This window comes from Macrobrachium rosenbergii, chromosome 7 (assembly GCF_040412425.1).
Source record: "Macrobrachium rosenbergii isolate ZJJX-2024 chromosome 7, ASM4041242v1, whole genome shotgun sequence".
In the NCBI taxonomy this organism is placed as follows: Eukaryota; Metazoa; Arthropoda; class Malacostraca; order Decapoda; family Palaemonidae; genus Macrobrachium; species Macrobrachium rosenbergii.
Genome location: NC_089747.1, coordinates 28,565,001 through 28,580,000, shown reverse-complemented (window position 1 = coordinate 28,580,000; position 15,000 = coordinate 28,565,001). Strand labels below are relative to the sequence as shown.

At 33.4% G+C, this 15,000-nt stretch overlaps 1 protein-coding gene across 1 annotated transcript in view; it reads right to left on the bottom strand.

The window, feature by feature from the left end:
- LOC136840265 (neuronal cell adhesion molecule-like) overlaps nt 1-15,000 on the bottom strand; it is a 1,114,986-nt gene that overhangs the window by 716,689 nt on the left and 383,297 nt on the right. The window contains exon 2 of the mRNA XM_067106910.1: nt 1,106-1,144. Coding sequence (XP_066963011.1) covers nt 1,106-1,144 — 39 coding nt within the window. The remainder of the gene's footprint in view (nt 1-1,105; nt 1,145-15,000) is intronic.

The window sequence follows — 15,000 nt, the reverse complement described above, 5'->3', positions numbered from 1 at the left end:
AATTGTGAAGAAATCGAGAGGTTAAGAGGTAATTGTGGCAATTACAAATACATGCATATCTGGTAAAAAAAAAAAGTGGCCAGTAGATTCTATACATACATACATTATATAAATACGTTTATATATATATATAAAATATAATATATATATATATATATATATATATATATAATATGTAGATATAAATAATATATATATATATATATATATATACATATAAGTATATATATATATATATATATATATATATATACACATATGTATATATATATATATATATATATATATATATATATATATATATATATATAATATAAACCTTGTCAGGTATTGACCAAGCAACACCGCAAATGTCACATGATTAGGATGTCAGCGATCTCCGAATCCGTTGTAGTATAGGATACCATTTAAAAATGATTTGGCGAAAGATTTTACATATTCACCAAATTTCAAGAAAAGTTGCATACAAGAAATTATTTGTTATGATAAAAAGAGAAAATCTATATTAGAAAAAATGAAACTTGGAAAAAATTCTTACAATAAAAAGGCCATCATGAAAATGCTCTCCAGTCTTGTCTTTGCTCTCAACCAAAATTACAAAAGGAAGATATGAAAAGTATACTTAGGATTTGTATCAAGATTACTTGAAAAGTTTATCCGTGAGCACATTAAAACCGTAGAAAATACGGCATGTTCACCATACTTTACATAAAATAGTAAAATTGATTCCGTGTTAAAATGTATATCAGATCTATAAATGATAATAAACTACAGTAACACGAACGCGAGATACAGTGCCGATGCGCAATAAAAATATACACAAAAATGGTTAAAATGGGCTTATGTTACCATATAATAAGAACATCTACAAAATGAAAACATTTCATAAAAAATTTTTTTTTAATGTAAGCTTATGTTATAATAACCAAAATCAATTTAAGTCTGAAAATAATATAATGAGAATACTAAAAATGAAATTATTTTGCAGTACTAAACCAAAATCATGCCAATAACAAGAATTCTTTCTTTCAGATTTAAAAACAGTAGATTATGAAATCAGCCAAACTAGAAAACCACAAACGATATTTTTTCTGTCTCTACTCACCAAATCTCTGGCCATTCCTGAGGCCGCCAGACGTCGCAGCTGGAATATAAAAAAGAACCAAATTAAAAGAGCTTGTTTGGGTGGTTAGCCGCTTATTGCTCCGAGAGAACTCAATTACAGCCTTAGGATTCTAAGTTTTATATCTACTTAATTACAGTCTTAGGATTCTAAGTTTATACCTACATATGTTTAACTATTTAGTATCACCTGCAGTATACACCACACACACACATAAGCATAAATGACATTAGATGAACTATCTCTCTCTCTCTCTCTCTCTCTCTCTCTCTCTCTCTCTCTCTCTCTCTCTCTCTCTCTCTCTCTCTCTCTCGCTTTCTCTTCCCTAACACCCCAAGTTTACCTGTCATTTCTTCTGTCTGTTCATCGAAACTGCTGTTAAAACTTATGTGCAGACAACAGTTTGTGGACAGAGACAGTCCACTCACCAGAACGGATGAACTGATGGTATTATTTAAATATCTTCCGACTGACTGACAGCTTAGTGCCAATTTCGTGACAGTTCGCCGCTGTATTTCATCTGGGAAGCATCTCAGACACTCTGATCAGAATATGAGTAAATTATGTATAGGCTTATTCATTTCACTGTTAGACCCTTCAACGTTATAAGTCCAAATCATACAACTAATAACCTAAAACAATATTTCCATGTGATACAGATGTCTTTTTATATATTTTACTATAATGAAAGTAAACTTCATTGTCCAATTCATAAAAAAACTGGAACCAACCCCTCAGTTCTAATTTAAAATCCTTCATTAATATTGTACGAGAACAGGCGTCTTTTTTTTAATAATAAATATTACTCTATACTCTGTTATGCCTTTTCACTTCTTTCCTATTATTGAGTGAATTGCTACAAGAGTTAGCCTTCCACCCCCTCATCATATTGCGGAAAAAAGTGGCAAAACACTTTCCTATACAGCTAACTTCAACTTGAGATACGTATTTTTTATATTGGTTTTAGGGACTTTTTAACAGAACATAATAAATTACAACTCATTATCTTTACTATGACATCAAATTCCTTGACATAGTTATATATACGGCATCTATAAACTTGGTCAATTCGTACAATAATGTAATCATGAATAGACCAAAATCTTTCCCTTCTTGGAGGAATGTTATTTATTGTTTTGAACACATACACATTGATAAAAGATAGAAATGAATATATAAGAATAAACAATTTTATTTTCCTAAATGATGGGAATACTATTCCTTACTGTGTATTATTACATCAGCAAAAGATATGAATTGACGTGTTGCACAAGCTGTGAGCACTTAAGAGTTACTCGAAGTGCAGTAATAGCCATTTCTTGACTTAATCCCTATTTGCATCTAATACATTTACCCCATAAGTGCCTTTTGTAAAGATTTCCAAATGTAATGATCTACATTCTGTAAAGTTTTAATCTAGAATTTTCAGTCATTACCTTCCAGGTAATCAGTACCAAGCAATGTGAAAAGGAACTTATCTTCTGTATGCAGTGAAGTTTTTTGCCAATTCGCACGGCAATTCCAACTGCCGGACTGTCCAAGGTGTTATTTCGATTATTCCAGCACAGCCAACAACATGTTGTTCTTCCCACATGGTGTTGGTGATCATGCAATAAATGACGTAGGATCGTGTGTAGAGTTATGGAATCATTTGAGGTATAATGGTATATCATCTCAACTTCTATACTATATGTACCAAAAGTTGCTGACTAATGTTTTTTCGTTACCTTATGCAGAGGCTGCCTTCCACTTTTTTGCATTGTAAATTGTTGTTCTTCTCTATAGGTAATAATTTAGTAATAAACCTCATAAATAGAGATAGCTTTCGCTGTTTGAGAGAGAGAGAGAGAGAGAGAGAGAGAGAGAGAGAGAGAGAGAGAGAGAGAGAGGGTGTTTGGTGATGGTTTCTGCTGGCTGAAATTGTTGCGTTAAGCCACTACTACGCAAGCACGGACTCAGCATTGCTTACTACGGAAAGAAATGATCGATTTGAGTTTTCAATGTAGATTTTAACAAGGTAATAAACAATTATATTAATTATTATAAATCATGATCAAAATTCACGTAAATTCTGATAAAAAATTGATGTTATAGGGGAAGAAAAGGTGAAGCATCAGGTGAAAAATGAGAATAAACCCAGAAAACTGAAGGAAAGGGTGACGTAAAAACGAAAATTTCATTTGTTTTGCCTGTGTTTGTATGTCTGCCACGGGGTAGGGGTTTGATTTTGAGTTAAAAACCTTTCAGCCGTGTGCAAAATTTTGTCTGGGTATGTCAAGCGGTTTAGATTTCTATTGTGGACAAACAAATATACAAACATTCACTTTTATATATATAGATCCAGTGCAGCACGAAGGGACGCGTGCTTGAGAATATTTTAAAATCCATAAAATCCACGTCAGAAGGCTAGTGAAAACCGGCACTTTGAACAAATACTTTCGAAGTTTATTCTACATTCTAAAGAACATGCTGCCCAGATTAACAAACTGTAACCCACCCCCTTCTGTTTTTATATATAAGGCCTTGTCAACTTCTTTTGTATTCAGTCTGAACTTGAAAATGTAGAAAAAACTACGAAAGTACTTGTTCAAAGTCCCGGTTTTCACTGAACTTCAGGCATGGATTTTATATTATATATAAATCTGTGTCTACTATATGTATTTGTCCCTGAATACTATTGTGCATCACACTATTATCACGCACAAAGAGAAACACGCACACACATATATGTATGTGTGTATGCCTGAGTTTGAGTGTGTTTCTCGTCCTCATCTTTGGCTGAGAACCATGGCGACAGATTAATGTCTATGAAACCTTAATCGAAGGACAGAGATGAATACAAGTGCTTATATTACACATCTTTCAGCTTCCGAGACTTTTCCTTTCAATCAAAGCAGCCATTTTCAACATGCAAACAAAACTGTCTTGAATATACAATATCTTGAAGTGCCCACAATTTTCTGCTAAAGCACCAATAGGTTTAAGGTACAAAAAGAAAAATATATTAAAAAGTAAAGATAATGGAAAAGTATCCATTCCACAATGGTTAAGGCTAAAGATGACTGATTAGACCTTAGAAGCTTGCTCGAACGTAAACGGCTCAAGATTTTTGACACCCAAGTCTGCTAAGTTTGACCAAGAGTCTGAAATGTTGAGTCTGCTGGGTTCGAGCATATGTCTGAAATCTTGTGTCTGTTAAATTCGAGCAAGTGCCTGAAATCTCGAGTCTGTTAGGTTTAAGCAAGTGTTTGAAATCTTGAGTCTGTTACGTTCGAGTAAGTGCCTGAATTCTTGAGTTAGATTCGACCAAATGTCTCACTCTTGTGGAATCGGCAAGGATCTGAATTAAACCTGAGTCTGCTAAGTTCGGTGCTGAACCTTGCTGAGAAAGCGCAGATGTGTTCTCGCATCGAAGACTCGAGTTTTACTGCTAAGTCTCTCACATTTATCCCACTCATTTCTGCCTTTTATTTCACATACTTCTGCAGGCTGACAGTATCTTATTTTGAGATCTCATGGTGAACTACCGAAATGCCCCTCTTGTCACCCAGGGCAATAAAACTTTCAAACTAATATGGCACGCACTCGACTGGGAAGGCTAGCTTTGAAGGGGAGAATGTTTCCAATGTAGATATTGTTGCTAAACATGAATCAGAGCTTTATTTATGGATAATTTTTAAGGAGTTTTTCAGGTCTCCATATAATTTTGATATATCTGATTTTTCAAACGTATGGCATTCTGGCAGTAAAATTCCACTTCCAACCTTTTAATACTGTGCCATTTTCAAACCCTTTCCAGGGGAAATTCCTATTTTAGTTCGCGTTTGACATAATACATATGCAAGACTAAAATCGACCGATTTACACGATGACTTGCCTGGCTTTCATTAGTGATAATAAAAATTTCAATGTATATACATTAATCTGAGGATAAAATTTTCTATAGAATTTCATTTTAGTTTTAAACATAATGGCTCAGTTGTACTATGATAGATGTGTGTAAAATTTGTGAAAGCGATTCCATGTTTCGTTAATAGTGGCGAAGTTAATAACCGCTACAAAATAAATTTAACACCATGACATGATAATTTATTATTTTTCTCTTTAATAATCGTATTTTATTATTCTTCAAAATGATTGTCATATTAGGGGCTGATAAATCATATCGTCATCTCGCTGGTCACTTATAACCACACCAAGTGCCACATTCGTTCCTTGGGCCATGAAATGGACACCCCTCTCTCATGCTTAAAATCTTTTGTCATTACAAGCTTTTATACATATCTTAATTACTCATGAAGTGATATTTAATTCAAAAATATAATGCGGACTTAGTGAACTTGTGATTCTATGTTGTTAATTTTGATTATAAGACAGTGACTGCAAATATTGTTCCTATTCCCGAAATCTTTCATTCTCTGAAGGCGGAAAGAGACGTCTCAGACTTACTAATCATAAGAGCAAGAAACAGAATTGTGTATAATCTTTCTTATCTGATTGTAAATTTCATGATGTTGTCCTTACTATTCAGGTTGTTGAGAAATCGCTGGTCCTGAGAAGGGTTTCTGAATAAGGCAAACGTGTCAACATAACTTCGGTAATGGATTAAATCTTACCAACTTATCAACTTTCGGTGGACGGTCCAGTCTGCTTCCGTTATTAAAAAAGGAAAATCAATTGTAACGAGAATCACAAACCAAATTACAAACTCTTTTGAATTAAACGAAACAATATGAATTTATCCCACGAAATACGAAACGGAATAATCTTAAGTCCATCGAGTTGGGCGCCGCCAACAAGCTACATATTACAGCCAAACGTAAACAAACCACGTCTGACCATAAAGCTTTGTATGTTCTTTCTCCTTGTTTCCTCGTAACAGTTGGGTATAAATTAAGCTCGAGCTAAACTGGCCTATAGTGAACGAAGTTCTCTGACAAAATACTCAATACGTTCCGCAGCGGGAGTAAACCGAGCTAACTAAACAAAAATAGAAAAGTTTTTAAAGATGGAAAATGAATACACACTGTAAATTACGGAAGTTTATCTGTTATTTTTGTACAATAGCTAAACACTAAAAAACATAGAAATAGCTGTAATCAAATGACACTTAAAGTAAACATTAATTTTTACATGACTTTGTTATTTTTAATATTCATTACAATGGAAATTATCAAAATTTCGAGTACTTTTATAACTCCAAACTCACTTTCGCCCTATATTGTTATTCCTAATTCTGTTTTCTTATCCTCTAGGACTGCGTCCTAAGAATAATTTTGACAATTTCAAGACAAGTCATGGATTGGAAGAAGAATTTCGAAGTAGTAGTTAAGTCATACAGCATTATACCCTCTCCACACACACACGCGCGCGCAAAAACATAAGACCCTTTACTCTCTAGCCAAAATCACTCTATTGTTTTTATCAAAACTATTTCAAGTTAAATTCTCATTCAACTCATTTGAATATTTCCATCTGCTCATAATTAGTAATGCTATATTATTCAGCGAAAAATCCTGAAACCTGATTGGATTTTTATAAGACGAAATACTTTTACAATGTAGTAAACAGCGTGGCGTTACTAGAATTGCTGTCTTCGGGCAATAACTAACTATCCTGAAGGTGGCAATAACTGACTATTCTGAAGGTGGCAATAACTGACTATTCTGAAGGTAGAGATGAAAACCTGGCAACAAAATAATGACACAAAGATGGGACGGAATTTCTAAAACGCCACCTATGTAACTGCAACGCCCTCTATCCAACACATAGGCAAAACAAAAGATAAAATGACTGCTGTTAGGCAAAAAATGACTAAATTGATTGCGTTTACTTCCATTATTGATATGCCTCGCGCTGAGCTCTAGAGCACATGGTCTTGGTAGTTTCCTAGCGTCCACAATTCTAATTCTATTCACATTTTAATAAAACAAGAAGGTAATGCTGACGAAAACTGCTGAAACCCGAGTGGACTTAAGACTAAATATCCGTAGAAAATGTGAGGAGTTTTTAGCATTCCTTTCATTACTATTATCATTATCATCACCTGAGAAGTTCCCACTGTGTAAAATCAGTGTGTACAAGAAGAGTAAGAAACTAGAAAATGGATAAGAACACAGAGTACTTGACGTGATATAAGTGCCAAGCAACTTCAAAATGGCTTCATTATCGCGGCCTTTTTGGTAAAGTACGGACAGTTGTATAAAATTTATGACCAATCGATGCAATCCAGACCGAAAATGATGAGAAAACAACAAAGCAATCCTTTGGATAACAAAGGGACAACCGTAATCCTCGGCTTTCTGCTTTTCACTCCTTGTTGGGCGAGGGGACATTTTCTCACCAATATCTGTCAGATGTACTTTCTCGATTTACCTCTTTACTTTGTCTTACCATTCATGATTTGATGGCCATACATGAGTTTGATACTTATATGCGTACATATGTGGGTCAATTTGAATAATTTTCTTTCTATAGAGGGAAGATTAAATTCTTTTCTTCAAAGTGAGTGCAAACCGCCAACGCTTGTAAGTCATAGTGTAGTTATTCTCATCTTCCCTTGACAATCGTCTACAGACGTTTCCAGCAGACTTCTGAGTACCCGTTCTGGAAAATTTTTGTGACCTTTTCTTGGATATTGGTCATAGAAAGTCCTCCTAGAACATTTCCTGGATAGTGTGGAAATTGCCAACATTTGTTCAGGATTCTGTGACTCATTTTCTTGTTACGGCCTCTTACCAGACAGTTCCAGATTCTTAGTACCTGTTCCAGGGAAATTTGGGAATCTTTTCATGGATATTTTCATGGATTATGTTCTTGAATAACTCCTGTATGCAGAGCGAATTGTCTATATGTTCCTGATTCTGTCATTCATTTTATCGTTAATAAGTTTTACTACACAGTTCCAGACGCTCGAACCTGTTCCAGGATATCTTGGGAATCTTCTTGAATATTTTTATGGATAATTTTCCTGGATGGTTTCCAAAATAGTGTGTGAATTGCCGACATTTGTTCCGGATTCTGTGACTCCTTCTCGTTGCAGACTTTTCTTGACTTTTATGAAAACGTTTCAGAAAATCTCTGGCGAATTTTGGGAAATTGTTCATGGTAAGTCCTCTCACAATAGTGCTTTGACTAATTCTATGCAGATGAGAATTCTTCAGTTTGATACTTATATTTGCAAATGACATAAGGAAATTGAAAGATAAATGAAAAGATTATAAGGAATGTTTCTTTCATCTTCTTTCCATTTACGGAACGTTCTCTTGATCATAAAAAAATAATTTCCCCAATCATAAATCATGGAAAGTAAACAGTAATAATAATATTAATAAACTGTATTTCCTACTGCACAAATTCCCGTAGAATTAATAAATATACTGATTTCGCCAGAAAGATGACATTTCATTCGACCTGTGAGAAAAATATAATATTTACTGATTTCTATTCCCTTACACAAGCCACTAAGCCTTTCCTAAACCCACTCAGTAACACAAAATACATCAAAACTCGAAATTTCTGCCTTTAGAAAGTTTATCATAAAAGCATTTATGGTTTAACAATTCATATCCTACACCAAACCTTTGTAAACAAAGGTCAAGGGATCATAAGCCTTGAAAGCAATAAAACCTGAAGGAAGAGGTTCGAATACATTTTCACGTAGTTTCCTGAAATGTTACGAAACTGCCTGCTTTGTGCTCTGTCCGTGCATACTACTCGTAGACAAGTGTGACGCATAAAACCATAAAACATATTTTCAAAAACTTTGGAGCCGTGTATAGAAATATACTCACCTGTTTCCTAACTATGTAGAAATATACTCAATGTTTATTAATAGCATGAAGATATATATTCAAAAGTTTCAGAACTGTCAACAGAAATATATTCAAATGTCTCCTAATCAAGCATAGAAAATATATAAAATGTTTCTTAACTGTGTGAAGAAGCATAAAGAAAATCTTGTGTTTCATTGTACATACACATACACACGCAAATACACAAACGTACACTCAATACACACTATATATATACATACATATATACATTTCCATTATATATATATATATATATATATATATATATATATATATAATGTATATATATATATATATATAAATATATATATATATATAATATATATATATATATATATATATATATATATATATATGTATAATATATATATATATATATATATATATATATATATATATATATATATATATATATATATATATATATATATATAGTTTCGTCTTTCAGCAAAAAATTATTTATTTCAAAACATTATGCAGAAATGTATTATTTCTGTATGTGTGATGATATAATCAAATGTTTCATACCTCTATGGGGAAATATATTCAAATATATTCTTTTGAGTTTGTTGAAATATTTTAATGTCATCTAATTTAATGATGTTATACGTCCCTTTTTTCTGGAACTGAAAGCCGTCAACATTAATAAATTTCGGGGAGTTTTTTTTAAACTATTATAAGTTTCTTTCCATCATAGCAAGACTGAAAGTCTTTCAACCGACTGTTGTCCTTGGTTAATTTAATCTTTCCTTTTCAAAAACACTGCCCTTCCAATGCGAAAGTAGATATATGAGCACTCTTCCTTTTAAACGAAAAAGACCCAAATAGATAAGTAACTAATAAAAATATCTCCGTGATTAAATCTGTCTCTCACGTCCTAGTTAAATATATCTGTAAATTTCTTTTCCAATAAAGCTTCTACTTCTAAACAGAGGTTTATTTATGGTCTTTACAGGACTATTTATTGACTCTAAAAAACTTTCTGATTTCCGTCTAGTCTTCTTTCTCCCCCTTAATCAAGTATGTAATTGTCCTAGTTTCCTCTTCACTCAAGAGATTTCCCTGAACTTCTACAATCGCCCCTACCCTCTCCTTCAAACAAAATTACTACCGGATAATATCAGGGTACTCAGGTTCTTTGGTGGAAAGGAATATTTAAGGGTATACACTATCAATATGTAATATTTAACAAGTCTTTCCATTTTTTATACATTTACTTAGCAGTGAGATGTTCCATTTTCTTATATCTTTCTAAAGACGAAGACATTGCCTTTAGTCAGAAGAATACAAAAGAGAAGTGGATGGGAAATAATCACCTTAAATACCCTCATTAAAAAGATACATGATAAGCAAGGGAAATAAGATTAAGATTTTAATTGGCCTGGGAATACCAAATTAATGTTTATTGCTAAATGGCGAATAATGCTCCAAAAGTCACCACTGAAAGATTGCATATTCTGCCAAAGCACGGCAAGTATCATTAATGATGAGGAATATGCCTTTTGTCATCTGACAGCTGATAAATTGTCTTTGAAAGCAAACTTTAACTATTTTTCTTACGATAAACTCTTACCACAAGCAACGCAACGTATATACACATTTTTTCTGCGTGTAACAGATTCTTTACAAGTAATGAACGAGACGCTGCAATATCACAGCTTTTAAATATAATTTAGAGCAACATAATGTATCAGGTACGTGCAACTGTAAGGTTACCAAAATTTTGTCGTTATTTCTGTCGGGTAGAATAGTTGAAAAATAAATGTTACGAGTCAGTTCATCAACGTTGGAAATAAAACCACAAAGCTTGGAGTTGTCATAAGTTTTATTGTAAACATGGGCAAGAAAAAATTGTTTTTTCAACACGCTTTTATTAAAATGCACTAAATAGTGAAAAATAAATCTTCTGAGACACACCAGGATTTTCTTACAATTAATCATGTACAAAAATAAAAGCATGGGCGCCAAACATGGAAGAAGCGCTTCAAGAAAAGAAATATATATTTTTTTAATTTCTTGTATCATTTCCTTCCATGCCCACACTTTTATTTTTGTAGACATGATTAATTGTAAAAAAATCCTGGTGTGTATCAAAAGACTTATATTTCACTTTTAAGTGCATTTTAATGTGTTTTAAAATTTTTTTTATAATCTTTATTTTATACTTTTTAGTTTTGACAGAAATTGTAACCGATTTATGATTGAAGCTAACGAAATTGATATCCTGTCGAGCCAAAGGTGGTTTGAAAAATCCGAAGAGTTCTTTACCGGGTCAAAGAAGTTGTGAGAAATCCGAACAGTTTCATACAAACCCTAAGATACTGAGAGAGGTCACTGTAGGGTGACTAGAGGTCACTGCTGACCTACTGATCATGTAAGGTCGTATTGTTACCGGGAATGAATAACCATGCAAAATTTCAAGTCCATTGGACGAAAGGAACAGGTCGAAAACTCAGTTACAAGATTTGACGACAGACAGACAGATGCGGAAGTCAAGTTAAATAAGAGCATGTAAAAAATGAGTGTGACTTGTAGTCTCATCATTTGCATAAACTACATACAAATTGGAAAGCTGTTATACTACTGAGCTAACTCTTTAATTAGGAAATGGTTGTCTACTAAATAACGGAAAGTGAAATGAATGAATAAAATTGAGTTATATACATACACACGTGTACATACATATTATATATATATATATATATATATATATATATATATATATATATATATATATATATATATATATATATATATATATATGTGTGTGTGTGTAGATATATATATATATATATATATATATATATATATATATATATATATATATATATATATATATATATATATATATATTAATATATATATATATATATTAATATATATATATATATATATATATATATATATATATATATATATATATATATATATATATATATTTAGAGAAAAGAGAGAGAGAGAGAGAGAGGAATGAATCCCAACAAAACACAAGACCTAGATTAACGCAGGCTGAAAACTTAGGGGAAACAAAATGCACCGGGTGGATTCCTCATGTAAGAAATTAGTTAGGGAAGGTTCCTAAAGTATGGTTGGGATTAAGGGTTAACTTGAAGGGGGAAGAAACTTCCGGCGATAAATACCAGCTACATCTGCGTACGAGTTTGATTTACGTCATCAGGAACCCTTCGCCCAGTTTCGAAAATCTTCGACGGCGCTCACAAAACAATACGATTCTGGGAAGGGTGTGTTTGGGCGAGTCATATATAAATGTAAAGTATTGGCAGCACCGTATTCCTCTTGTTTTATTACGTGTTGTTTTCGTATTTGCTTACAGCTATTTTTGCTATTATTTGTATGTGAATATCTTTCTTTTTTTATGGCGTGCTTGTTGCTTTTCATAAGAGAATTTATTTTCATACAGTCAACATCACCTCCGTTTCTATTACTGTTACCAGTAGTAGCAGTATTAGCAGTAGTGGCAGTAGTAGTAGCTCTTTGATTTAATAAGAAACAAAACAAAATCCAAGCGTAGCTTATGTCACATAAAAAAAATTATTACTATCATTAGCAGGAGCAGGTACAGTTGTAGAAGCATTAATAATTATGCGAAAGAATACGGAATAGAAGAATATCCAGATGTTCATTATGCCATGTGTACTGATTACCTAAAGTCAACATTTTAATAGCGCTGTAAATCTTTCTAAGCTATAAAGAAAGCAGTAGAAAGGGCTGTCACAGTTTTCCTCTAAAGTTGACGACACGAACAAAAAAAATTATGGTCTCCTTTTCCTTACATGCAGAGTAACAAAAGCACTAATTACCTACTGTCAGACATACGGTAAACCTTAACGAACGCAGTGTCATAATAAGGCAGTCCGTGCTAAAAACAATACATTATTATACCATCTCCAAATGCAGATTTAACGTATTCTAAATTTCCCACTCGGAGTCAAGCCTTGTAGAAATAAATGTGAGAAAATCGAGAATTTAAGAAGTCACTGACGTTATCAAAAATACATGCATGATGGGTGATAGCTACCAGCAGATTGAACATACATGTTTGTAAAAACAAAATGACAGTACAGCTTGAAAAATTCAGTATAAAAAAGAAATATATCCTAAAAGCAATATATGAAAAACACCTTTTTTTTTTACAGTGACCTGTTTCACCTAGCGGGGGATAGGGTTGCCTCCAGAGTAAAAAGGACAATGCTCGACACCACATTCAACCTCAACTATTTAACACAGGATGAATTACTTGTCAAGAAAAGTGTGACATGTGCTACCAATATTACTGAATAAAAACAACTTGTTACATAAAAGTCTACAGGACGTTTATTAGTATAAATGACACCATACTCATGTGAAATATGACAAAAGTTTTATTATCATTATTATTATAAATGACTTCCCTTTCATGAGAAACCATTCTCAACTAAATTGCCTTGCATTAAAAATATGTATTATCATTTTCATGATCATTAATAATATTATGAATCACAAGAAGCAAGCCTGCAAGGCCATCAACCTGCAAAGCAGACTTCCACAAAATACAATGCATCTTTACTCCATCTCAGTGAAACTTCATTTCGTCTTTGTCGTCTCATACTCGGTCTTCCTCCGCACGTTCCCCCAAGCTATTTATGAAAAAGATCTGACAAAGACAGAATGAAAAAACTTTGATCATTTTTCAAATAACCTAAAATTGGGACTCTGGCCATGAACAAAAAGACGCAGTGTCCTCAGGGAGAAAGACGTGGACGTGTATTCATGCGCGGGCGTGCACATGTTAAATAACACTCATCAATATTTTCTGAATACAATATAATGAACATACATTAGTCCAAGAACAAGGGTACGAACAAGGATATGACAGGAACATAACAATCAGAAAGATAACATCAATTAAGAGAGAGAGGGAGAGAGTAGCTGCAGCCTCTTATCCAACTTAATACACTGAAGGTAGCGACAGACTCACGGACTGACAATCAGGAAAATTAGGGGGAGAAAGTGAAGAAGCTATCAGAGAGAGAGAGAGAGAGAGAGAGAGAGAGAGAGAGAGAGAGAGAGAGAGAGAGAGAGAACACTCTCCATAAATCAACCATTATCGTTCTGCAATTTCCTAAGCAACATCAATTATCATGCAGGGCGTACGAAAGCCAATGAACATACGATACAGTAGGATCATTTGTCAGATCCAGGAAGCGCTCTGTTAAATATACGGAGAAGGAGAAGTTACCAAAATCTACCGGATACGTTATTCAGGAAACTGCCGCATACAGAACCAATAAAGTACAGATCCCTAAGCCACAACTACAGTGTACATGACACAAACAGCTTTCTGATGTAGAAGCTGAAAGCATCCAAATGCAGAACTAAGAAAACTGACGGATGCATTACTGAGAACGTTACATTGGGATTTTAAGAATACAAAAAGAAATAGAAAATGACACAATGGCGGTTATATAGAGTAAGTTCTCATTTTTTCAACAAAACTGGTAATGATAAATGTTAACATTCTTTTTCTGTTTCATTTTATTCAACCTCCATAACCGTCAAAAGTTGACTTAGACAAGGACGGGAAATTCAGGAATACTTGAATGTTAACCCTGTAAAATGTATTATTACCAAGTTATTTTCCGATAACGATTCTATAACTTAAAAGTAGCTCTTGTTATCTTTTACTTCTTGTTGTTTTATTGATACAATTTATAACCCAGTGTCTAAAAAAAAACTGTATATTTGCGATTCCACGTTACTCTCGAATATAATATTTTGCACCTCAGCTGACTGACAGAGACTATTCCTTGGGAGCTGCCTATTCACCACTACGAGTGCATGTGTGTAAGAGAAAGCGAGAGAGAGAGAGAGAAAGAGAGAGTGAGATTAGTATCAGTGTCAAGATAACATTGAGCAATGAGTGCGTCTGCTTCATTATGATCGAAGATAATCCTTTTCTTTGTCCTCCTCGTGACCTCTAAGAAAAATCCCCATCTCGCTCACCCGGGCCCAAGGCTCTTCTATCCCATCTAACTCGGGCAGTATTTCTGCAACTCTAAAATT